Source organism: Haliotis asinina, chromosome 7 (assembly GCF_037392515.1).
Source record: "Haliotis asinina isolate JCU_RB_2024 chromosome 7, JCU_Hal_asi_v2, whole genome shotgun sequence".
In the NCBI taxonomy this organism is placed as follows: domain Eukaryota; kingdom Metazoa; phylum Mollusca; class Gastropoda; order Lepetellida; family Haliotidae; genus Haliotis; species Haliotis asinina.
The window spans coordinates 65,532,666-65,558,981 of record NC_090286.1 but is presented as its reverse complement, the minus strand read 5'-3'; the positions used below and the strand labels follow the sequence as shown (position 1 = coordinate 65,558,981).

Here is a 26,316-nt window from a genome sequence, read left to right as displayed (position 1 = left end):
GCCAGACCTACACCTCCAATGTAATATTACCTTGTTACATATCACTTTCACCGTATCACATGGCCAGACCTACAGCTCCAATGTAATATCACCTTGTTACATATCACTTTCACCATATCCCATATCACACAGTCAAACCTACAGTTCCAATGTAATATCACCTTGTCCTACATCATCTTCACCATATCCCATATCACACAGCCAGACCTACAGCTCCAATGTAATATCACCTTGTTACATATCACTTTCACCGTATCACATGGCCAGACCTACAGCTCCAATGTAATATCACCTTGTTACATATCACTTTCACCGTATCACATGGCCAGACCTACAGCTCCAATGTAATATCACCTTGTCCTACATCACCTTCACTATATCCCACAGGATCCATCTAATACAGTGTTACAACTCACCTTGACTGGCAGGAGACTTTGCGATGCTCACTTCTGTCTTGGCAGGGGCTTTGGGTGGAGTCTTCAGGGCACATCGTACTTGATAATAGCTGAAACAGTCCCATGTGTTATAATAATACAATCACCATCACTGGGATCACCAATGACTAGGGGTGTTATGATACAGGTTCCTCACAAAACGATACATATCACGATACAAAAGTCACGATACAATATGTATCAGGATATGTCATTTTCAACATTCTGTGCATAACAAGCAGCCATTACCTTTATGATAAGCTGTCTGGTGTTGAAATGTAGTTCACTGGAAGCCACCAGCAACTAATCCAAGTCATTTCTGTTATAGGTAGAGATTAATAGACAACCACCCATCAGCTAAGTACCCATCATTCACTCTCAACAACTCATTTTTGCTGTTCTGTTTAACAAATACAGGCGACAAATGTGTTAAGACTCATTGTTTTAATATTTTGCCCTGTCTGCATTTAACAAACAAGAAATAAACAAACTTTTCAAAATAGTAATTGACAATATGTATCGATATAAAATCACATGCACCATATGTCACAAAATTTGCTGACGATGCAGCAGTGCATTGATGAATCGTGATAACCATACCAAAGACCATATTACAATTACCGGGATCGCCAGTGATACAAGTGTTTGCCACCAACATTGCAATCAATGTCTCCCACCACTAAAGAAGAAAGAAATAATTAAAACATATACACCTGAAATGACTGGTGTCTGGATAATCACCCAGTGTAGGCTGTCAACATAACTGAAGACACATTTACAAAAGTTTGAAAAGTGGTTAAAGTGAAAAAGGTTATGATCACCCAATCAACTGTTGTCTGTGTAGTCCAACAAAGTAGGTTGTCACCAAATTTGAAAACATTGGGTAAAACTGTTCGTGAGACACTTAACAAGAGTTTTGAAAAGTGGTCAGACTGTTGTGGTGACCTTGACCTTATTTTCCCCTTGGCTGTCAACAAATTTGAGTGAGTGAGTGAGTTTAGTTTTACGCCGCACTCAGCAATATTCCAGCAATATGGCGACGGTCTGTAAATAATGAAGTCTGGACCAAACAATCCAGTGATCAACGACATGAGCATTGATCTGCACAATTGGGAACCGATGACATGTGTCAACCAAGTCAGCGAGCCTGACCACCTGATCCAATTAGTCACCTCTTACGACAAGCATAGTCGCCTTTTATGGCAAGCATGTGTTGCTGAAGGCCTATTCTACCCCGGCACCTTCACTGGTACGACAAATTTGAAGACATATGGGACATCTGTATATATGTACGGATGGACATTGCTGAATACATAGTCCCCTGTTCTGTGTTGCAGCAAGGGACAATGAATACAGTTACTGTGATCACTAGTGACTACTACAGTTACTGGGATCACCAATGATACTATAACAGTTAATGGGACAAAAAGGTTATTATGCGAGTGTGTTTTGGGATGGTTAACATCCTGCATTAGGAATAAACATTGTATGTCACAAGCCTTGGTGAGCTGATTACATAGTGTTTATTCCTAACGCAGGATATTAACGACCCCAAAACACACGAGTGTGATAACCTATTTATGATACAATGTCATTCTTGCTTTATAATTTTAAAAAATGCGATTTCATTTGCCACATATCATGAAACTAAAATTTGTGGGATGTGCCCACATATCTATGATGTCACAAATATGTGCATAGTAATACGTGATGTCAGAAGCTTGGTGATGCAAACTTCTCCTGAAAACCCAGCTGAATGCATTAGGTCATTTAGTTCCCAGTTAGTTTTTATGTTAAAGCATGCATTGTTGACAACAAATATTAGCTTGTGTTTAAATAATAACAACAAACTCGTGTGGAACCTCAGAAACCTTCAACTGCCCTTTGAACAACAAATACACTTTAATGTTCGTGTGACATTGTGACCCGCATTCCTGAGCTATTCTCTCAATAACACTGACAGTCGGTCAGGGAACTGATGTTGGCATCTTTGTCAGCCTATGAATCTCTATCTTCGCTTTGTAATCTGCTCCATCTATCATAACCAGACATGACTTACCTGCGATCAAAACACTGACAGTACCATAGCCACGGACATGACCACTGACCCTTGACACCTTGTTTTTTGGAACTGTGAAACCATGACCTCTCTAATCTGCATCAATATCCGTATATAACACTAATGGATACCGAAAATATCTGTTGACTTTTTTCTGTTGACAACACTATGCACTGTATGATAAAGCTAATGATGCTACTATTTTTCTAGGATCACCAGAGATTCTTTACTTTTATAATAAATCTGTAAAATAATAATATAACAAGTAGGCCTCTTCGTGGTGGGGCCAGACAGGGGAATTTTGTTCCCTGAACTGAACGCACATCACTCAGTTAGGGCTGGCACCCTGAAGCTGGTTTTCCACTGGGTAACCGACAAACAAGGAACGAAACATCTTTTAACTCTGCAGGCCAGTCAACCTTCCTCCGGTAGTCAAACCAACCACACTGGAGATGGGACTTGCCCAAGGGGAACCCAACCAAGAATATCTTGGTCAGAACATCTAAAATCCACATATAGCAATGGGAGTAAACCAGGTGAAGTCCTTTACCAAGTCTGCCCAGAGTCGGTCCTTTGCGGAGAAGATGTCCGAGGAGCCATTACATTGTGTGTACATGAAGTGTGTGGAACAGAACAGCAATCCAACCGACTCCTTTGCCTGGATGAAGTCGGCTGGTCTCAAATGTGAAACCAAGGGCTTCCGTTTCGCTGCTCAGGACCAGTCATGAATCGCAATGAATGTGATTCTTAATCAAAATGTTAACATGAAATGTCGTCTTTGCAATGAATTTACAGAGACTGTCCAACACCTTGTCAATGGATGCCCTTCCTTGGCACAAACAGCTTATCTTAAAAGACATGATGGCATGGCTCTTTGCTTTTACTATCATCTCCGCCATGTCTGTGGCTTTGAAACCGAGGTCCATCCATGGTACGACCCTGAACATGTCCAGGGCGTCCGGAAAATGATGCTTTTAAACTTCTCTGGAATAGGCCAATATACAGCCTGAGACGAATTCAAGCCAACAAACCTGATCTTGTCCTTTTTGATAAAACCAATGAAATTATTTATATCATTGAATTTTCTGTCCCTTTTGACACCAACGTGATTGGCAAGATTCAGGAAAAGAATGATAAATATGCGGACCTCGCCTTTGAAATGTCTCACTTGCATCCCAAGTACACTGTCATCAGGCTCCCCATTGTTTTCGGTGCCCTTGGTTTGGTACCTTTTGATCCCTTGGCACAGATCATGAAAGTGCCCGGGTTCTCCACCGGGAGCACAGCCCTTCTGACAATCTGGGTAATGCAGAAGTCTGTAGTGTGGGAAGCCTTCATATTCTCCGGAAAGTTCTTGGTGTCATCATTAGGCAGTGTTTCCTGGGAGAAGTCCCATTCGCTGTCTGGGCAGTGTGTAGAGTGGGCAAGGGCCCTGAGCTGATGATGAGCCTTATCGGACTGACTGTGCCAGGATCACCAAAACCCTCTCTGCTGCATATCAATCTTAATCTGTAAAATATAATAATATGTGCATATATATTGCGCCAAACTCCACTCACAAGGTGAATACTCATAGCGCTAACAATCAAAACAGGCATATTTTTACCCCGGATAAGCCATACTTTTACTGAGATCATCCATGATATTGTTAATGGGATTGTCTATTATTCTAACACATTAACCACTGGGCTAAGAAGCTGCAGAGTCACAGTTACACACATGTGGTCTCAAGGATATTTAAACGTGAAAACCTTTTCAACACACCCCATAACATGAAATATGTTGCAGGTGAGCTAAAAAAAGTGGCATACTGGAGAAGTTTATCCATAATGCACATGAGCCATGCCGCTACATGCCAGTCACCACACGACTGTAATCTCAGAAGTGTAAATGCCAACATCTGACTACAGAGGTGAGTCAATACGCTTTTGAAATATGTCCAGTCAACACACGCCAGCTGTTTCACTACTGGTGCTGCTCTATTCCAGCAGTGGGCAACAAATCCACACAGCTGTTAGTTAACCGATGACAATGACGCACATGGCATCAGGTCTCTGTGTTGGACAGATGACCTGACTGTAGGCATCAAGGACCAGTCATTTAATTCATGTGTGCAACTTTGCCCAAATGACAGAGATTTGAGTAAATCATTAACTGTGTATTGTGGTAGGTGTTGGGAGTGGCAGAGATTTGAGTAGATCATTAACTGTGTATTGTGGTACGTGTTGGGAGTGGCAGAGATTTGAGTAAATCATTAACTGTGTATTGTGGTACGTGTTGGGAGTGACAGAGATTTGAGTAGATCATTAACTGTGTATTGTTTTACATGTTGGGAGTGGCAGAGATTTGAGTAAATCATTAACTGAGTAATGTGGTACGTGTTGGGAGGGGCAGAGGTTTGAGTAAATCATTAACTGTGTATTGTGGTACATGTTGGGAGTGACAGAGATTTGAGTAAATCATTAACTGTGTATTGTGGTACGTGTTGGGAGTGGCAGAGATTTGAGTAAATCATTAACTGTGTATTGTGGTACGTATTGGGAGTGGCAGAGGTCTGAGTAAATCATTAACTGAGTGTTGTGGTACGTGTTGGGAGTGGCAGAGATTTGAGTAAATCATTAACTGAGTATTGTGGTACGTGTTGGGAGTGGCAGAGATTTGAGTAAATCATTAACTGTGTATTGTGGTACATGTTGGGAGCGGCAGAGATTTGAGTAGATCATTAACTGTGTATTGTGGTACGTGTTGGGAGTGACAGAGATTTGAGTAGATCATTAACTGTGTATTGTGGTACATGTTGGGAGTGACAGAGATTTGAGTAAATCATTAACTGTGTATTGTGGTACGTGTTGGGAGTGACAGAGATTTGAGTAAATCATTAACTGTGTATTGTGGTACGTATTGGGAGTGGCAGAGGTATGAGTAAATCATTAACTGTGTATTGTGGTACGTGTTGGGAGTGACAGAGATTTGAGTAAATCATTAACTGTGTATTGTGGTACGTGTTGGGAGTGGCAGAGGTCTGAGTAAATCATTAACTGAGTGTTGTGGTACGTGTTGGGAGTGGCAGAGATTTGAGTAAATCATTAACTGTGTATTGTGGTACGTGTTGGGAGTGACAGAGATTTGAGTAAATCATTAACTGAGTATTGTGGTACGTGTTGGGAGTGACAGAGGTTTGAGTAGATCATTAACTGTGTATTGTGGTACATGTTGGGAGTGGCAGAGATTTGAGTAGATCATTAACTGTGTATTGTGGTACGTGTTGGGAGTGACAGAGGTTTGAGAAAATCAAAAGGTATGTGCAAATGTTAACTTTTGTGATTGAGTAATCTGTGTTCTGACTGGTCAGTTGAAAAGGTTAGGTGACATGACATTCTGCTGGAGTTTGTTAGACTCAGTACAGCAGTGTAACGAATAATACGAGTCTAAATTTACCTAGACTGTCGACTAGCCAGGCATTCTCGGATCTGTTAACAAGGCAGATATGGCACAAATGGCCATACTGTTTCAAGGCCAAGTGGAAAGGGATCAACAAAAATTTTTTTCTTACTGCCTAAGATAATTTGTCATGGCATCATATGAACTATGGTGTTATGAAAGAAATGGATCTTCTTTAATTTCATTTAAGTAGAATACATACAAATTGAGCTAACAGTCTACTATTCAATAACATTTAAGTTGTTTCCCATGAAATCATATCTAGTCCTGTACAGTGGGAGTGTGCAGCAGAGCTAGTTTCAGTTCTTATCTGAATTATTAACATGATCAATATCCAGATAAAATATGGCTTACAGAAGTTCACACAAGGGTGTGGCCACATCATGATATTATTTTATCATGCACCCAGTAGGTCATGTATAATAAGGCTTCCTGGTTTGAAAACCGCTCAATCTTGCTGTTGGAAAACAATATGGAAGTGATTGTGTTACACATTAGTGTAATTATGTTGGGGTTGTTATCAGCATAAGCGGGTGAGTTGAATGAGTTATGTGGGTGAGTGAGTGACTTGGGTGAGTTGAGTGAGATGAGTATGTAAGCAAGCAGGGTGAGCTGTTTGAATTGGGTGAGTTGTGTTTCGTGCTGAATGCTGTAAGCTTAAAGCTTGAATGTTGTCCTGACAGATGCAGAACCTTAATCCACAGTATCTTGGCCCTCATTCTCGAAATGTTCATAGCCATGGGAATTCTCAACTTTGACAGTAGCAAATGTGTTAGGTATCATCATATCCAGGGTTCAAGAAATTTGTGATCCTATGAATGTTTTGAGAATAGCTAGCCCGGTGATTAGTGAAACCATGATCACTGCAGTTTGCATGCCCAAGAGACAACTCTGTACTGGAAACTGCAATGCCTTGGACAACAGGGCAGTCTGTACCAACTTTAAGCAAGCCGCGTGAGCTAAGCCACTGGAGAGACAGGCTGTCATATTACTGTTAATTATTGATGATATCTGCATTATTTTCCCAACAACATGCTGCATATTGAGTCTGTCATCAACTATTCCGGGAGGGGTTGATGTCTGAAGTGCATTCATTGCCAGAAACATCATTGGCCCATCCCACATACAATGAATGACCCATCCCTTATCTGGAGAATCAAGCCAGCGGGTGTGGTCCCTATCCAGTGTCCTGGGCAGATATAGATTGGAGTTCTCAATGAACAGGCTACCTGTAAACACCCATGTGCCTGCATTCTCCTAACATAATTGGCTTCTTATTGATTCAGTACAGAGATAAACAGAACAGCAGGGCCATGTCATGGTGGTATTTATGAAGTTGTATGAACCGGTACAGTTTGTCCAGTGTACAACAAACTACAGGCCAGTGGATGTCAGGGTGTTGTTTAAGACACTGATGCAAATAACAGACAGCTTGCTGGAGGGATAGTGATGGCATGGGCTGACCCACATATGCCACTCAGTCAGTGAGATATAAATATATTATGACTTCTAAAATGAAAAATAAAGCCATGCTAAAATGAACAAATTTACCAAGAAAAACGGAGAATTTCCAAAAGCCACTCAGTAACACTCCAGTGACATATAAGTATGATCATGTGCCACCATAGGAGTTGGATGACGTCCCACCACACGAGCTGGATGACGTGCTACCATGAGCTGGATGACGTGTCACCACACGAGCTGGATGACATGCTACCATGAGCTGGATGACATACCACCACATGAGCTGGATGATGTGTCACCACACAAGTTGGATGACGTGCCACCACACGAACTGGATGACGTGCCACCACACGAGCTGGATGATGTGCTACCACGAGCTTGATGACGTGCCACCACACGAGCTGGATGACGTGCTTCCACGACCTGGATGACGTGCCACCACACGAGCTGGATGACGTGCCACTACATGTGAGGAACTATATGTAGACAATTTTGAGTTGATTGTAATTGTTGACTTAGTGAGTTGTTTTCTTAAGACTTGCAGCAATATATCAAGTATATCATAGCAGGGAACACTAACAATGGGTTATGCTGACACAGGGAATAAAACGCTGATCTTTGGTGTGGTGGTTCTGGGCTATTCCCTGGTGCCTTGTGCCTTGAGAGAAGATAGCTGCCCAAACAACACTGGTTTACTTTGGCCAACACGGGATTTATAAATGTGTGACAAAACTGAAATGATTTCATGCTAACTTACTAGTAAGACATCATGTGTGATATAATCCATGGTGATAAACATGATATAAAACATGGAACATAAGTTGATACTCACCCTCTCTGGAACAGATCTACATTGTAAAACTTGTTGAGCTCCACCGAGAACTCCAAGGTGGCCTGCAGTTCACACATCGCATCTGGAAGATCAACATCGGAGCAGTGCATGATCACAACTTGAAACAAGTTTCTTATACTTTAGAAATACAGCACAGCTCACAGTCAAATACCCATCACTGTCAATTGATCCACATAAAATATGCAGCACATCTCACAGTCAAATACCCATCATTGTCAATAGATCCATTTAAAACATGCAGCACATCTCACAGTTAAAGACCTGTTTAAAATATGCAGCACATCCCACAGTCAAATACCAATCATTGTCAATGGATCTGTTTAAAATATGCAGCACCGCTCGTAGTAAAATACCCATCCTTGTCAAATGATCTGTTTAAAATATGCAGCACATCCCACAGTCACATACCCATAACTGAATTTGTTAATGGTTGAGTCAGATGGGTTTCACTACACCACTTTTCAGTTTTGTGGTTTCAAAGACAACCAATAACACAATCACTTCGTTTATGCAGTTTAACATGTGTATATGAAAACACCTTGTACACAGTGACAAGAGCATACTTTAGGATAGTCAGGATTAGACGCCATGCATGCAAATCTAGACATGGAACTATTGACATTGAATGGAAGCAACATCCCACAAGCTGTCTTAAATCACTGCGGCTGTTATCAATATCATGTTTAAACCATTTCCGGGGAATATGGGCAACCCATGTGCTTCAGTGTAAAACAGGAACCTTTGCTGCGACTCCAGGTCAAGGTGCCAAGAACACCAGCTTGAAAGTATCCCCATATAGCGTGTGGTCAGGTAGATAGTATATCCCTACAATGTGTGGTTAGGTAAGTGTCTCTCAACACCAGGTAGGTTATAATGAGATGAGCAGTGGGAAATTTGACTTAACACTTCATAAAAGATTACTTGATTTCCACTAAAATATAAATGTCACAGTAACTATGTCTAGCATGAATGAGGGAGAGGGTTGCAGTAACCATGGGAACACGTTGCAGCAAGGTATAAATCTAAACTTCTTCACATGGTGAGGGTGTCCATCAGGGGATGTACGCCACCACAGTACAGCACAATCATAACATCATGATATTATTGTATATCACACTGAAACTGGTTTCACTTGTCACAATGAAGCATTTCACTGCATGAAGACTGGGCGTTAATGCCATTATCAGCCAGGTCAAGAAGAGTATCACTTGATAGAATCCACTTAGCAGTATTCACTCATAAACACTGAATAGAACTAGTTTTATCACAAAAACATTCTGGTAAAATCAGTGATGTCAGGTCTGTCCACTATCATGCTATTTAGTTACTGTGTACAGTCATTCATTCCAGGCTTGTTGGTGTCCCACTGTCCACCCTGTAGACACAAGGTAAGTGATCCTGTGTACTCTTATATCACACAGGCGCCATGTGTAAGCTGCATATACATGAAACTGTAGGATGTTGGGTAGTAGATGCTTGTTACACAGGTCAGTCCTAATGGATCCTTCATACACCCAAAGCCAGTCCTATCCTGTGCACTGCCGTGCAGTCCACCACAACTGATGTGTGCTGGAGACAAGAGACTTGCTGATATCCACTGTGGAGGAATAGTTTTACGACCACACCCCTCCTTAGTGTGAACCAACAACTACATACAACTACCCACAAAAATCAATCTACAGAGCTGACAGAGGCATAAGGATTTATCTGGAACAACCAATTCCATATGTATTAGGGATAGTCCACATGCTCTCTGTTTACACAAGGATGGTCTTTGCTAAGTACAACATTGCAAACTTAACTTGTTCCAAGCTCTAAAATACTTCCTCCTATTTATGGTTAAAGGAACATGTTTTAAATACATTTACTTGTACCTAAATTAACGAATTCATTATTTAATGATAGCAAAAACCAACTCAGTAGAGATGGTGAACTACTGCATGGCTGGAAACTGTCATTCGTCAAAGTACAAAGTAGGACTTGAAACTGACAAGAGTTGGTACCAGTTTCTGTCAGATCCAGTCATCTGAGAAAAATGGATGTAGTTTGTTTGCAACCCACAGACATAAAAACATGTCATGTGTACAAGCATCACACCTACCTAATTACATAATGTGGCAGAGACAGGATTCGGGTGCACGAGTCTTAAATCAATTCATTTTGTTTATGGCGTATAGCCTGATCCGTGTTAGGTTCAAATTGCATGTGGTCAATGATTGAAGCTGTTGATTTGAATATTGTCTTTCGCAGACAGGCAGGCAGACATATAGGTGTCAATAAGCCAGACATTGAGTTTTCTCTGTGACAGAGGCTGCTTACCACAATCAACATGTTTTTTATGCAACGAGCAAATTATTTACTTGTTTGTGTACACAACGAACATTAGACTACTGCTCACGACCTCATACTCCAGGCAAACCTACTGTTTCATGCTCTGCAAAGCTATTCACTGTGCATGCGTTATAGGCACAGCACAGTGGTTCAAACCACTTTTTCCCCCCAGCCCTGGGGGAAATTTAGTGGATCGTTTGAACTCTGATTTCACACCCTTTTTGTCCATTGTGTTTGTTTCAACTTTACAGGTTGAATTGGCATTTTTGATGATTTGTTTTGGTATGTGCATACTGAAAGGTATCAGAATCTGCAAAGTTGTGTTTTACGTTGCATGTGATATTTAAGAAATAAAAACAGGATTTTGTTGGCCTCCACATGCTGAAAACATGGGGTTGTTCCACAAACATGACATAGAATCTCCATGGAGAGACACTGGTTACTGGCAATCTGTTCAGTCACAAATCTCAATGGGGAGACAAGCACTGTCTACTGGGGATCTGTGCAGTCACAAATCTCCATGGTGAAACAAGCACTGTTACTTGGAGGCCTGTCCAGTTACAAATCTCCAAGGGGAGACAAGCACCATTAACGGGGGATCTGCTCAGTCACAAATCTCAATGGAGAGAAGCAGTTTACAGGGGCTCTGTTCAGTTACAAATCTCCAAGGGGAGACAAGCACCGTTAATGGGGGATCTGTTCAGTCACAAATCTCAATGGAAAGAAGCAGAGTTTATAGGGGCTCTGTTCAGTTACAAATCCCCATGGGGAGACAAGCACTGTTTACTGGGAATGTGTTCAGTCACAAATCTCCATGGGGAGACAAGCAGTCTAAAACAGTTTAAGCAGTGTTTACTTTGGACCTGTTTAGTCACCAATCTCCATGGGCCGACAAGCACTGTTTACTGGGCACCTGTTCAATTACAATGACAAATCCATACACATTCAATACAGTTGAACATCAAAGTACTCATACTGTGAAACGATATTTTCCTCAGTCCGAAGGAAACTACTTGATACTGTTTGTGTTGTAACAAATATTCATGAACATGTCTCTATAACCACTCAAGACAAGGAGCACATCAGAAATGCTTTGGTTCACACAGTCAAAGAGCAAAACTTTCAACAATTACCAAGTCCTACAGGAATTCATCAGTGATGGTGGTGTCCCACTATATGCAAACTACCGGCAGACTGGCTCAAAGACCAAACTATGGGCAACAGTTATAATGTGATAATTCTCCACGCATGTAGACCAGGTGCATAGCATCAAATGAGCCTGCTAGTCACATTAGCACCATCTTGGAGCTATATCACACCAGGTCCACAGGGGGCTATTGTGTTGGTTCATTAAGGTTGGATCAAACAGCCACATGGTGACAAAGCTGTGCTGGGAACTGCTCCGGCAACCAGTGCTCTAACTTGTAGATCAGGGTTGATGTCTGAGGGACAAGCATATCGACAGACTAATAAACATACCTTTTGATAGCAATCATAATGATAGAAATACAAAACAAACCTAAATTGAAAGTATGCAGTTTAACGAGTTCAGCAGATCTCAACATTTAATAAATTGCTGTATCAATATATCATGTATTCATACGTGCTACGTCAGTGTTTTCAATACCTGGTCCTTTCATGTTCCTTTGGCTAATCTGTCATGATCAAGTATCCAAGCTGAATTCCACTTTCTGGTGTCTTCGACAATTCCTTTTCTCGGGATATATTGGAGGAGTATGATCGGAGTGCACTAGCAGTTCCATCAGGCGGGGAGATTCCCAGTCAGGATAAAGAGAAGTTTTATTGACAATGGAAATCTGGAAGCTACATTAGATAAAAAGGCAAATACATGAATACTATTTACCTGAGTTCATTAATACTACTTCAGATGCAAAATTTGTTGCCAATATAACGAAAAATAGCAAGTGAAAGTGACTGGCAACATATAAACAGGAAGTCACGTGATTACAGCAGTCATTTGCAGTGCGGAGCAAAAAGTATGGCTCATCGTCGAAAAACCGTACAAAATCCCTGGATGTGGAAAGCAGCAACAGTTTCCGTGATACTATGTTATCAACACTACTTTTGTAGAAAACATGTGATATTTGTATGTGAAATAGATGAACAAATACCTTACAACTCAAGGTTAGTAAAAAGGTTCTGGCCATACATTGTCCAAAAGCCTGACACTGGGATATGTGTCTCGAGTAATATAGAATGTGTGGATTTATCGTCGAATTATCTCCGGAAAATAAAGTTTTAACGCTACATTGATTCCTTTGTTTCCCTGCCATCTGCTGGTGATGTGCAACTTGATTCTACCACCTAAGGATCAATGCTACTTTCTTTCCACAGACTGGGGGTTAATCTAGACTTGGTGACGGTGACACATCTAGCCTTGTCACTGCTTGAATCTTTGCGATTTTTGTGATGTACACTTTGTGATATGTTACAGAGTCTTTGTGATCTCGCATCAGCTAGGTATGGGTAAGGTACGATAAATAGCCTGTATGTCTACAAAATCAATATTACAAGAGAGCTGAATTCACATGTACTTACAGTAGGTTTCTGTCAGTAACAAGTAAATATTATGACATTCAGAAAGCTACTGATAATCACAAAACTGAGTAGACAGGGTATAATATACAATCAGGACAGTAAACTGGATTTGGATAATAATGATAATAGTCCATCTATATTGCGCTCTTCTGAAGTCAAGACAAGGACAGTAAAGGTTGATCCATACTCTGTACTACTTTTAATGATAGTGTTGAAATTATTTGTGTCAAATTTTCAATTTGAATCCAGAAAATTGCCTGCTTGAGGCATCATTCACAATCTGTAGTGCAGAAAACAACAGCACAGCTTTGTTAAATCACAATACACTATGCAATGAAGTAACTATTGCCTGATGAAGATGGATCACATATGCTGGCTCAGCCCCTAAAATGACTAAATAATGTGATTCTGACCTAAAAAACAATATCCACAATGGAATATTAAATAATTCTCTCACAGTGCTATTCCTACCCTGTGACCTCTGTGATTGCTGAGAGAAACTACAGTGGACCATATACCTATGGCCTGCATACATGGTTAGGTATTGACCCTGCAAAGTTTTGTATGCTTTGATTATTGACCAATCATAATTTGACAAATATATCTTATGGGTAATAATGACATATATACCACTAAGGAAAAAATACTATATATACCACTAGGGGAGATAATACCATACATGCCACTGGGGAGATAACACCACACATACCATTCGGGAGATAATACCATGTATACCACTAAGGAGATAATACCATGCATACCAATAGGGAAAAATACCAAGCATACCACAAGGGGGATAATATCATATGTACCACTGGGGAGATAATGCCATGAATACGATTGAGTAGTTAATACCACACATATCACTGGGAAAAAATCACCATGCATACCAGAGGGGAGATAATACCACACATACAACTCAGCAAGTAATAGCATGGGAACCACTGGGGAAGTAATACCATGTATAAATCTGGGAAAATAATACCATGTATACCACTGGGAAGATACCACACATACCCCTAAGGGTTATTATCTAGCCTCATGTAAGAACGTTGAGTTTTGATTGGTCCACGTGACTCTGATAAAATACCATGTACACGATCCGTGAGCGGGAGTATAAAAGTCGTGTACTCCCACTACGAAAGTCATAGTGAAAACATTCAGCTAGATAAATGCGTTATCACATCATGTCTCAGGAAATACAGGGTTTTATCAGTCCCTAAGTAAGGTTGTATTCCCCTCGCCTCCGGCTCCGGCCTTACAACCTTACTCGGAACTGATAAAATTCTGTATTTCCCTCGACACGATGTGATAACTTATAATACCATGTATATCACAGGGGAGATAATACACTGTATATCTCTTAGGAGATAATATCATGTTGTATGTATACTGCTAAGGAGATTATACCAGACATACCACTGGGGAGATAATTCCATTTATACCACTGGGGAGATAATATCATGTATACCACTAAGGAGATTATACCAAACATACCACTGGGGAGATAATTCCACTTATACCACTGGGGAGATAATATCATGTTTACCGCTAAGGAGATTATACCACACATACCACTGGGGAGATAATTCCATTTATACCACTGGGGAGATAATATCATGTATACCATTAAGGAGATTATACCAAACATACCACTGGGGAGATAATATCATGTATACCGCTAAGGAGATTACACCACACATACCACTGGGGAGATAATTCCACTTATACCACTGGGGAGATAATATCATGTATACCATTAAGGAGATTATACCACACATACCACTGGGGAGATAATTCCACTTATACCACTGGGGAGATAATTCCACTTATACCACTGGGGAGATAATTCCACTTATACCACTGGGGAGATAATATCATGTATACCACTAAGGAGATTATACCACACATACCACTGGGGAGATAATTCCACTTATATCTCTGGGGAGATAATATCATGTATACCGCTAAGGAGATTATACCACACATACCACTGGGGAGATAATTCCACTTATACCACTGGGGAGATAATTCCACTTATACCACTGGGGAGATAATATCATGTATACCACTAAGGAGATTATACCACACATACCACTGGGGAGATAATTCCACTTATATCTCTGGGGAGATAATATCATGTATACCGCTAAGGAGATTATACCACACATACCACTGGGGAGATAATTCCACTTATACCACTGGGGAGATAATTCCACTTATACCACTGGGGAGATAATATCATGTATACCACTAAGGAGATTATACCACACATACCACTGGGGAGATAATTCCACTTATACCACTGGGGAGATAATATCATGTATACTGTTAAGGAGATTATACCACACATACCACTGGGGAGATAATTCCACTTATACCACTGGGGAGATAACTGATGTCATTCCTTCAACAATGCCTCTCAAACTGAGAAAGAAACTGTAAATATGTGATAAGAATGAAAAATCAGATCAATAACTCGTCAGGTTAAGGAAACATACCAGCTGTAAATCAATATTATAATCTTGAAAACTGACTCATCTTGTTAGCTTGTTCAAGAAAAAATGATATATGCTGTTGGCCTGTCTAGAACACAATACTGATTACTTTACTCCCTACACTGGCAGCTGGAAAATGCTCACTGACTGGTTGGCATATACTCAAACAAACCTTTTTGTGAGAGTCAAACACAGGACAAAAACATCATCACGTAGAGCTGTCACAAAATGTAGTCCAAAAATGTTGACACCATAAACAGCCTTCATACTGTCTACAAGCTAGTCCAAGGACAACTCCAGCCAGAGACTTCATACTGTCTACAGGATAGTTCAATGACAACCCTAGTTAGAGCCTTCATACTGTCTACAGGATAGTCCAATGACAACCCTAGTTGGAGCCTTCATACTGTCTACAGGATAGTCCAATGACAACCCTAGTTGGAGCCTTCATACTGTCTACAGGATAGTCCAATGACAACCCTAGTTGGAGCCTTCATGCTGTCTACAGGATAGTCCAATGACAACCCTAGTTGGAGCCTTCATACTGTCTACAGGATAGTCCAATGACAAGACTAGTTACAGCCTTCATACTGTCTACAGGATAGTCCAATTACAACCCTAGCTAGAGCATTCTTACTGTCTTCAATATGGTTCAAGTACAACCCTAGTTGGAGCCTGCATTTTGTCTGCAAGACAGACCAAAGACAACCCTAGCCAAAAACATCATGCTATCTACAAGATTGACCAAGGACTACCCTGGCCAGAACCATTATATTGTCTCCAAGACCAAACAAAACTCTAGAAAAACAAGCATGCTATCTAGAGGATAGCCTAAATATTACCCTGGCCAGAGCCATTGTATTGTCTTTAACTTCAATACGACACACCCAAGGACAACCCTCGCCACAGCCTTTGTACTGTCTACAAGCTAGACCAAGGAAAACCGTGACCAGAGCCTTCAAACTGTCTACGGCATAGTCCAAAGAAAACTCTAGCCAGAACCTTCATGATACAAGATAGACCAAGGAAAACCCTAGTCAGAGCCTTTTTTAACTGTCTACCAGCTAGTCCAAGGACAACCCTGGCAAGAGCATTCATATTGCCTACAAGCTAGTCCAAGGACAACCCTAGCCAACACCCTCTTACCTTCTCCAGGACAGACAAAGGACAACTCTATTCAGAGTCTTCATACTGTTTATAGTATAGCCCAAGGACAACCATATTCCAAGTGTTCATATTGTCTACGGTGAGACCAAGGACAACCCTTGCCAGAGCCTCCATATTATCTATAAGATAAACCAAGAACAACCCTAGTCACAGCTTCCATATTGTCTACAAGATAGTACAAGCACAACCCTAGTCAAAGCCATTATACTGTCTACAGGATAGACCATGGACAACCCTGGCCAGAGTCTTCATATTGTCTTCAAGATAGTCCAAGGAAAATCTTAGCGACAACTTCCATACTTTTTACAGAATATAGCTATTTCCTAAGACAGACATAGCTGGATGTGAATCAACAGTCTAGCATATTTCTTATATTGTGTTAACATCTTGTAAAATATACCGGTATTTGACACATATATTTGCAAGCATGTGCTAACTGTTTTCATCCAGAACTGCTCACTCCCTGCTCATTACATCAGATTTTAGAAAAGAAGTTTTCCTTATGGGGTTTTGCTCCATCATTACAAATTTCATGGGCCATTTCTGGAACAACAGGTAATAACTTTCACTTCATAAGCCATTGAAACTTGTAATACGCTCATAACTGAACACAATCCTAAAGAGCTGAAAACATGACATTCTTCATATTCTCCTGAACTTAAAACAATATCAACACATACTGCTGCACAAGCTTGAAGTACAGTCATCCCTCCAGGTGACACTTTCATGCTGCTGTGGAGCTAATTAAACCAGACTAAACTCACTCACTCACTCACTAATTAAACCATATGGTAATCAATGGGCCCTATACAGTTCAATATTTTTTCTAAACATACGTCACAGCATCGGAAACAGCATATCAACAGCATCGGAAACAGCATATCAACAGCATCGGAAACAGCATATCAGCAGCATCGGAAACAGCATATCAACAGCATCGGAAACAGCATATCAACAGCATCGGAAACAGCATATCAGCAGCAACAGAAACAGCATATCAACAGCATCGGAAACAGCATATCAACAGCATCGGAAACAGCATATCAGCAGCATCGGAAACAGCATATCAACAGCATCGGAAACAGCATATCAACAGCATCAGAAACAGCATATCAGCAGCAACGGAAACAGCATATCAACAGCATCGGAAACAGCATATCAACAGCATCAGAAACAGCATATCAGCAGCAACGGAAACAGCATATCAACAGCATCGGAAACAGCATATCAACAGCATCAGAAACAGCATATCAGCAGCATCGGAAACAGCATATCAACAGCATCGGTAACAGCATATCAACAGCATCAGAAACAGCATATCAGCAGCATCGGAAACAGCATATCAACAGCATCGGTAACAGCATATCAACAGCATCGGTAACAGCATATCAAAAGCATCGGAAACAGCATATCAACAGCATCGGAAACAGCATATCAGCAGCATCGGAAACAGCATATCAACAGCATCGGAAACAGCATATCAACAGCATATCAGCAGCAACAGAAACAGCATATCAACAGCATCGGAAACAGCATATCAACAGCATCGGAAACAGCATATCAACAGCATCGGAAACAGCATATCAACAGCATCGGAAACAGCATATCAACAGCATCGGAAACAGCATATCAACAGCATCGGAAACAGCATATCAACAGCATCGGAAACAGCATATCAACAGCATCGGAAACAGCATATCAGCAGCAACAGAAACAGCATATCAACAGCATCGGAAACAGCATATCAACAGCATCGGAAACAGCATATCAGCAGCAACAGAAACAGCATATCAACAGCATCGGAAACAGCATATCAACAGCATCGGAAACAGCATATCAACAGCATCGGAAACAGCATATCAGCAGCATCAGAAACAAATCTTAATTTTCATTGAATGCTGTCTAGTTTAATATGGTAGTGAGTCTATGTGTGACGTGACTGACAGCCCACCAACCTACCTTCATCTACAGTAGCCACCGACAGATCCTCACTACTGATACTATGTATCAACTGAAGACATTCACTAAGAAGGACATGTCTAGTACTGTCAAAAGTCACATTAGTAGTACAAAGTTTTGACTATTATGACTATAAATGACTATTAAGTCATAATCATGTTTTTGAGAATGAAAGTGATATTGTTAAAGGAGTGTTTTACCATGACTGACAAAAGTAGGGGGGCCATCCCATCAATGCATTCCATGTGTCCATGCTGGTAATATGAAAGGTCAATTGCAAAGTAAAATACAACTTTGCAGATTCTGATACCTTTCGGTATGCACTTACCCAAACAAATCATCAAAAATGCCAATTCAACCTGTAAAGTTGAAAAAAACTGCGATGAAAAAAAAGCCTGTGAAATCGGAGTTCAAACGATTCACTAAATTGAATGACAAATGACAGTTTCCAGACACGCAGTAGTTCACCATCTCTACGCAGATGATTTTTGACTGGATTAAACACAAATTCAGAAAACATGTATCTATAAAACCCAACATATCAATATACATTCTTTATGGATAACAACTTCTTCTAGTGCACATGATTTTGTTTGACAACGATATATAAATCTATACTGAAACGACGCATCAAGTACAATAAAAGGAGTTGTTATCCATAAAGAATCTTACTTTCTTGTGACTCACCATACTTCTAAAATGCTCAAACAGATCACCTTTCTGTACACACAATGAGCCCTCAGCGTATCAGCAAATAAACCAGCCAATCGCAAGCCATCGTTACACTTGAGTGCACCCCTACCTGCTATGACTGGGTTCGGTCTCCCGGAGGCTTCGTTTCGAGGGAAGTAAGCCAAAGTACACAATATTGCACTTCTGAATCGTGATTGTACGCTCATAATTTTGTTTATTTATTTTTTACAAGCAGCAATGTATAGTATATGTCATGAATAATTGATAATTGTATTTTAATTATGTTTGATTTTTTGGTTGCACGTGACCTTTAAGGTTCTGTAAAGTATTGGAATGGTGTAGTGTGCTGTATATTCAGATAATTACATCAGAGCCTGCAATAAATCAGTGATCATGTGGACAGTGGTCAGGACTGACAGGGGAAATAGCAGGTAACTTGAGTGAGTGAGTGAGAGCACTCAGCAATATTCCAGCTATAAGGCGGCAGTGTGTAAATAATTGAATCTGGACAATCCAGTGATCAACAGCATAAGCCTCAAATACGCAATTGGGAACTGGTGACATGTCAACAAGCCTGACCACCCAATCCCACTAGTCGCCTGTTACGATAAGCATGTGTTCCTGAAGATCAATCCTAACCTGGACATACATTTGTGCATCGCATAAATAATAATAATGTTAATAATAAGAGTACTTTCATAGCATTTCATCCACATGAATCGGAGACCTGCTCTAACTCTAAGTGCATAAAACCCTGGTCAAATGAAAGGTCACCCATACCAAATTATTTTCAGCATATTAATAACTCTGATAACATTCTCTAGCAAGCTGCCAGATCCTGCAGACTGGACAATCCCTGGTTGACAGTGTATGCTTGCGCAAAGTGGTCCATATACTACACACTAGGAGTAAATGACAGTAGGAATGACTGAACAAGAAGGCCTTGAAATCTGTGCATGAACGAATGAAGAAAAGCACTTTGTGTCTCTCAACATACCAAATACAGGAAACATAACACTTAATCTCATTTTCATCCTCCATTCGCAGTCTGATGTATATGTAGAGGCAACAAGAAAGACTAGCCATCTGAATATACCAAATGCTGATCTGAGGGGCACCTGCTAGCTAGTGCACATGCACTGTTTCCTCATCACCTGCCTTAACACACAAATGTCAGTGACTCCTTAGTCTAAACATAGTCTGTACCTACCAGTACCTTCATCCTATGTACAGGAAGCTGGGTTAGTCAAAGCATATTACTCATGGTGTCTCTACTCTGGTACCTTCAGATTGTATTCAGTTAGCTGACCTGGTCTTGGGACTATCGTAGCTGGTGCACACTAGCTGTAAAACTATCATGATCCAGAGTGCTTGAAAAAGTGCCCTCCTGTAGAAACATTGCTTGTAGATAGGCTTGATCCATAATTTCAAACTTTTGGGGTTCTTTGCCACAACATGTGGTAGTGTTTAAGTGAGGGCAGGGGTTCAAAATATGTTGAAAAGCCACTTGCCATAGGGCAAGTGACTTCAACTCAAGAAAGCAACTTGTCCTGGCTCATTTTCTACTTGCCCTGATTTTATGGCACAATGCGTGATGTTACTGTTTACTGGACTATTTATCGAAGAGCCATAATTCACTCTCTACTAGCTCGACTTTATTATTATTGCGAGCTTTAATAGCTTCATTATGAACAGATATGAAATTAAATCCAATGGTTATTTGCAGTTTGAAACCATAAGTGGAAATTATCTAGTAGTCCATGGACAAGTAAGATACTGTTATTTGATGGCCCGAAATTAAAACTGACTTGTCCCGGTTGTTGGGCGATGGGATTTTTTAAGCCCTGGAAGGCCTGAAGAGATAAGATCAGCATGTGTAGAAAAGAACTATCAGACACTTATGAAGGAGACACTACAGTTTTTGCAAACTGAAATATTTTGTCAAAAGTCTGTGGTTTCACACTGAAGTACTGATACAAATTGATCTTTTTAGAAGCGATTACTGAATACACATGAAATTGTCTCACAGACCAATCTGACATGAACTACTGGCACAACAGGTCCTACTTCCTTGACAACTTCTTACAGTGAATGAATGTTGTCAGCTTTGACAGTAAGAGCGTCCATCCTTTTAACTTATAAAGGCAGATGACATAAGCACCTTTAACATTGTGAAATTATGAAAGCAGTTTCCATTGGAATTTAATGCTTATCAGTTGCAGTGCTAGATAAATGACTAAATACCTTTATTCAATGTTAAATTCTTTGAGGCAGATCTATTATTTAACGTAAAACTTTAATATAAGCAGTGCTTACTGAAGTCTGGTTATCTGTGGTTATTATCAGTTGAACTATATTAATGTACAATGAAACCTGTCTAGGCTGGCACCCCACAGGACCGTATATACTGTCAGTTTGGACCGGGTGACCGATTAGACGGCGATGATCATTTCCAACATAGCTGCCATTTACACTCGTCAGTCTCTTTATCTAGAGTGCTTACAGGAGTTTATTGGATTAAAGGTCACATGCAACGTATGTACTATAACACAACTTAGCAGATTCTGATACCTTTAAATGCCAACTGAAATCAAAAATGCCAATTCAACCAATAAAGTTGAAAAAAAATAATCAATAAACGCCTGTGAAATCGGAGTTCAAACGATTCACTAATTTTACCCCAGTGTTAGTGTTAGGGGGGAAAAATGATTTCAACAGCTATGCTGTACTACGCTCACAACACATGCGTAGTGACTCCAATAAGTCAGTAGGCGTGCGGAGCTTGAAACAGTATGCCTGCCTAGAGTATTTGGTTGTGATCAGTAGTCTAATCTTGGTTGTGTACACAAACAAGTAAATAATTTATATGTTACATAAAAAAGCAGTCTAAGTAAACTTAGTCTCAGTGTATTTCGTTACACTCCACCACTGAGTCTAACAAAACCTAGTAGAAGGTCGCGTCAGGTAACCTTTCAGCAACCAATGGCCATCCAATCAATAGCAAGACGGTTAAATAAATTTAACCAACCAGACAACGGCTACTATTTAGGGATTGGAGGAACTTTCAAAATATTCAGGGCAATGACACAGATCTCTCCACAAACAAAATCCACATATAACACAATTATTTGACCTGCAGTATATATGCTTTGGGGTTCTGTTGACATGGTTACCATTAGCTAATATTTCCGCAGGATGACATCCTTGAATACTGCCCAAAACACCATTTTCAGCAACTGTTTACTCAACGTTGTCATGGTTGTACATACACTGTGTGCATCACCCAGAAGTGAGTGTACGCTTAACAGCATTCTGATTCTTTCGGGTACGAACCTTTTCGAGACAAAAAGTTCAAAAGATATGTGTGAATGTCAACTTTCGTGATTTGGTAAGCTGTGTTCTGACTGGTCAATCCCAAGGTTACCTGACGCGACCTCCTACAAGGTTTTGTTAGACTAAGTAGTGGAGTGAAACGAAAAGTAGTAGTATAGGGAATGATAGTCCGAAAACACTTTTCAAAAACCCCTCTAAAAAGCCTCATTTACTAAATGAGGCTTTGGTGGGACTATTAGCTCTTGCTATTATTGCCCCTACTACAAAGCTACGCCATCACGTTTACCGTGACTTGGCAGGCGGTAACACTGTGTCGTACGGTACGATCAATAATTCTTCTCTTACAAAACCCCTACCCGGCCCATCCCTCAAGTAGTATAAGTTAGGTTCGTCGGCTTTCATATCCACTTTATCTATGTTGTAAGTTTTGACTGACCATATAGGATCGGTGGCTCGCTTACGACTATCGCCCCTATGTCATGTTTATATCGATGAAACAGTTTAACGTGAACCGCCTACGATCTCTTTGGTGTTCATAATAAAGGCTTGCTGGGCTTTTTGTATTCCCTGTGCTATGTACTTTTTTTTCTCATCCTCGCTGATAGCAGACTTACGAGACTTGGATCGAATATCTTGTTTCATTCCGTTATATTTTTTGAGTTCAGATAGGATTGAACTAAACTCCTCTTCTGAGATCTTACTGTCAGAGAGTGCCGTGGAAATTCGCTCACTCACTGTGTTCAGCTTTGCTTCAGCCAGAACCCTGATCTCGTCGTGTTTCAATGCCTTACGATTAAGTCTGCGTGATACTAACTTAAGCGCCAACCCTACCAACCCTGCCACCCCAGCCGTTATTTCAATACCTAGCACTATAGGTGCAGCCACGATGGTGGTTAACAACCCAACGCCTGCCGCCCCTAGTCCCATGCTGGTTGCCATAAGGGTAGTGTCAGCCCCATCCACGATATTGAAAGCTCTATTATATTTTTTACATAGTGCTTTCCGCGTGTCACGGTCTTGTTCTAGTTGACGTTTTACATCACATAACTGCCTCAAGCGGAACCCATCTACGGTTTCTAACGTCTTAGCTACTTCCTCTACGACTGGGTACAGACCCATCCTATAATATATATTTTGAAAGATATTTTAATTGGGGTTCAGTTAAAAATCTATCAATGTATTTGAAGCCTATAAGTTCTATACTAGTATTCAGGGCAATAGGTGAGAGGCTAATAAAATATCCTATTCTAATAAAAACCTCACTGGGGCTTATTAAGTGGTTTATAGGACCCGTGGTATCCTGTTGTATAACAATACGACAATAATCGGTTGTGTAATCCCAGCGTATTGACACCCCGGGTAAAATTTGGTGTACTATTGAGGGGTCTTCATCGAATGAATCCGTAAAGAAGACTTCTATGATGAGTGTGAAAGGGGGGGTTATTATTTCAGGATTACTAAATGTTAATTTATTTTCGTAGTAAGTTGATAACCCATTTTTGTTGTAATCATCAGATCGTCTGGGTGCTAATCCCCTCTCCGGAATGAAATCCCCAGCCCAGATACCGTTGTTCCTAATCTTAGTGATCCAATTATTTTCGTCTATTGTGATATAAGGTGAGGTGGGTGTTAAGTTGATCAACCATTTAGGTTTTGTAAAATCTGGTAACGGCACCGGTCTGTACATGTTGTCTTTGAAGTGTAGGATGTAGAATTCATCTTCCTCACCAGGCTGATCGAATCCCTCTGTATCTCCCAGGTCGTTAAGTGTAGTGTTGGGATGATGATTAGTCATTATTATACTATTATGATATAATTTCCAACTGGTTTTCTGATAATAATTCAGGGGTTAACTTTATACCCATGAAGTGTATGTTGTAAGGCAGGAAGATATTGATTAGTGATATCTTGTTTTCTACGATCACGTTGACCCCCTGCAGACTGGTCTTGGAGTCGACACCCACCCGCACGTAAACGTTGCAAACTTGAAACTGGTGTCGTTTCACCCACCCGAGTTTGATCCCCTTCACGATCTCGACATCATTCCCCGATGGTTCCCCTAGGTAGACTTTGATGAACAGTGTTGAGTTTGCCGGTAGACTCTCTAGTATCTTAACCACGCCTTCGAATTCAGACACCAACTGCAATTTCACGTTTTGCATGGCCGGTTTACTCGATAGCATGTGGGCTGCTATAGTGTTGACTGGGCTGACGACTATGCTACGTCTCTGAGTTGGGACGTAAGCCACGAGCAGGGTTCCATTGTTCACGACTTTGTTTAGGTGGTTGTCTTTGTTATCCGTGAACACGTAAGGGGAGACGAGTCTAATATTGAGAAACCATTTGTTATCGGGTAACAACACCCACTTGTCATCTTCGGTGAAGACGAGCATATATGGTTTGTTTTTGACGACGGTAGTGCTCTCAACATCGTCTAAGTCGAACAGTTTACCTCCGAATGATGGGTATATTCTCCAGTTGTCATCACCGGTGTTGACGAGGGCGTACTTAGTGTTGACTGTTGCTCCTGTGGTATCTATCATATCACTTAGGGTTCCACCGGAGGAGACTTCAACGCGTTTGTAAATGTTGTTTTTCAGTTGCAAGGCATACGATTTACCATCTACTCCGGGAGCGTCGAAACCGCGTGTGTCTCCGAGGTCGGAGATCCCGATATTGACGCATTTTTTCACTCCGGGCCCTTGTGCGCTGGTCATGTTACGTGAAGCGTTAAGCTGAGGTATCCTATATTTACAGGATTATGATTTATATCTAACACCGATATTGTCAGCTCAGGTATGTTGCCCTGGGTTAATCTCTTATACTGCCGTGGTGAAAATGACTCGGTTCTACCGTCGTTGAATTTCTCAGTTTTCACCGGCACTGCTCTCAATATAGTGGAAGGGTGGCCTCCTTGAATGTTATACGTTGTGCTCACCTGACCTAGATGAATGTACAGCTCTCGGTACGGTACTAGGTCGGGTAACTTCGTGCCTGTGACGGTTGTTGTTGGTTTTATCTCGTCAGGAGACATACCGAGTATCCTCGCTAATGGTCGGCCGAGCCTCAAGGAGGTTCTTCCGTTGTTGATTAACACCACTGTGCCGTTTGAGTCGTTCATCTTGAGTTCGGCTCCCAGGGGTTTGAAGACCTCGTCGTTTAGAGAGCACACGCTGTAGTAGCCGTCAGTTATCTGGCTGCGAGTTCCACTGACGAACAGCTTATTGTTGCTGATATTAATGTTAGTCCATTGCGGTAGGTAGGTGATATCACAGAGTGCGACTTCGAGTTGACCTGACGTGTTATCGATCGCGTGCGTCAGCTGAACGGCCTCACCGCTCGTTATTCCTGGAAGTGTTATGTACATATTACATATATATTTATTTATATAATAGTTTTAAAATGTATTCCCCTGGTGTGTTTTACCCTAAACTGGATGTAGATTTCTCCCCCATGAAGATCGTGGTTGCTCCTGAGTTGTATTTCAATGCCCAGCTTTTAGATGTGTTCGATAAGTATAAGCTT

General features: G+C 40.8%; 1 protein-coding gene across 2 annotated transcripts in view; it reads right to left on the bottom strand.

Moving 5' to 3' along the window:
* The window catches only part of LOC137290434 (protein FAM135A-like), a 77,628-nt gene that overhangs the window by 38,205 nt on the left and 13,107 nt on the right, over window positions 1–26,316 (bottom strand). For both annotated transcript variants that reach the window (XM_067821365.1, XM_067821364.1), the window contains exons 2-3: window positions 8,231–8,312; window positions 417–505 (exon numbers count right to left, since the gene is read on the bottom strand). In XM_067821365.1, the coding sequence (XP_067677466.1) occupies window positions 417–505; window positions 8,231–8,307 (166 nt within the window). In that variant the 5' untranslated portion in view covers window positions 8,308–8,312. The remainder of the gene's footprint in view (window positions 1–416; window positions 506–8,230; window positions 8,313–26,316) is intronic.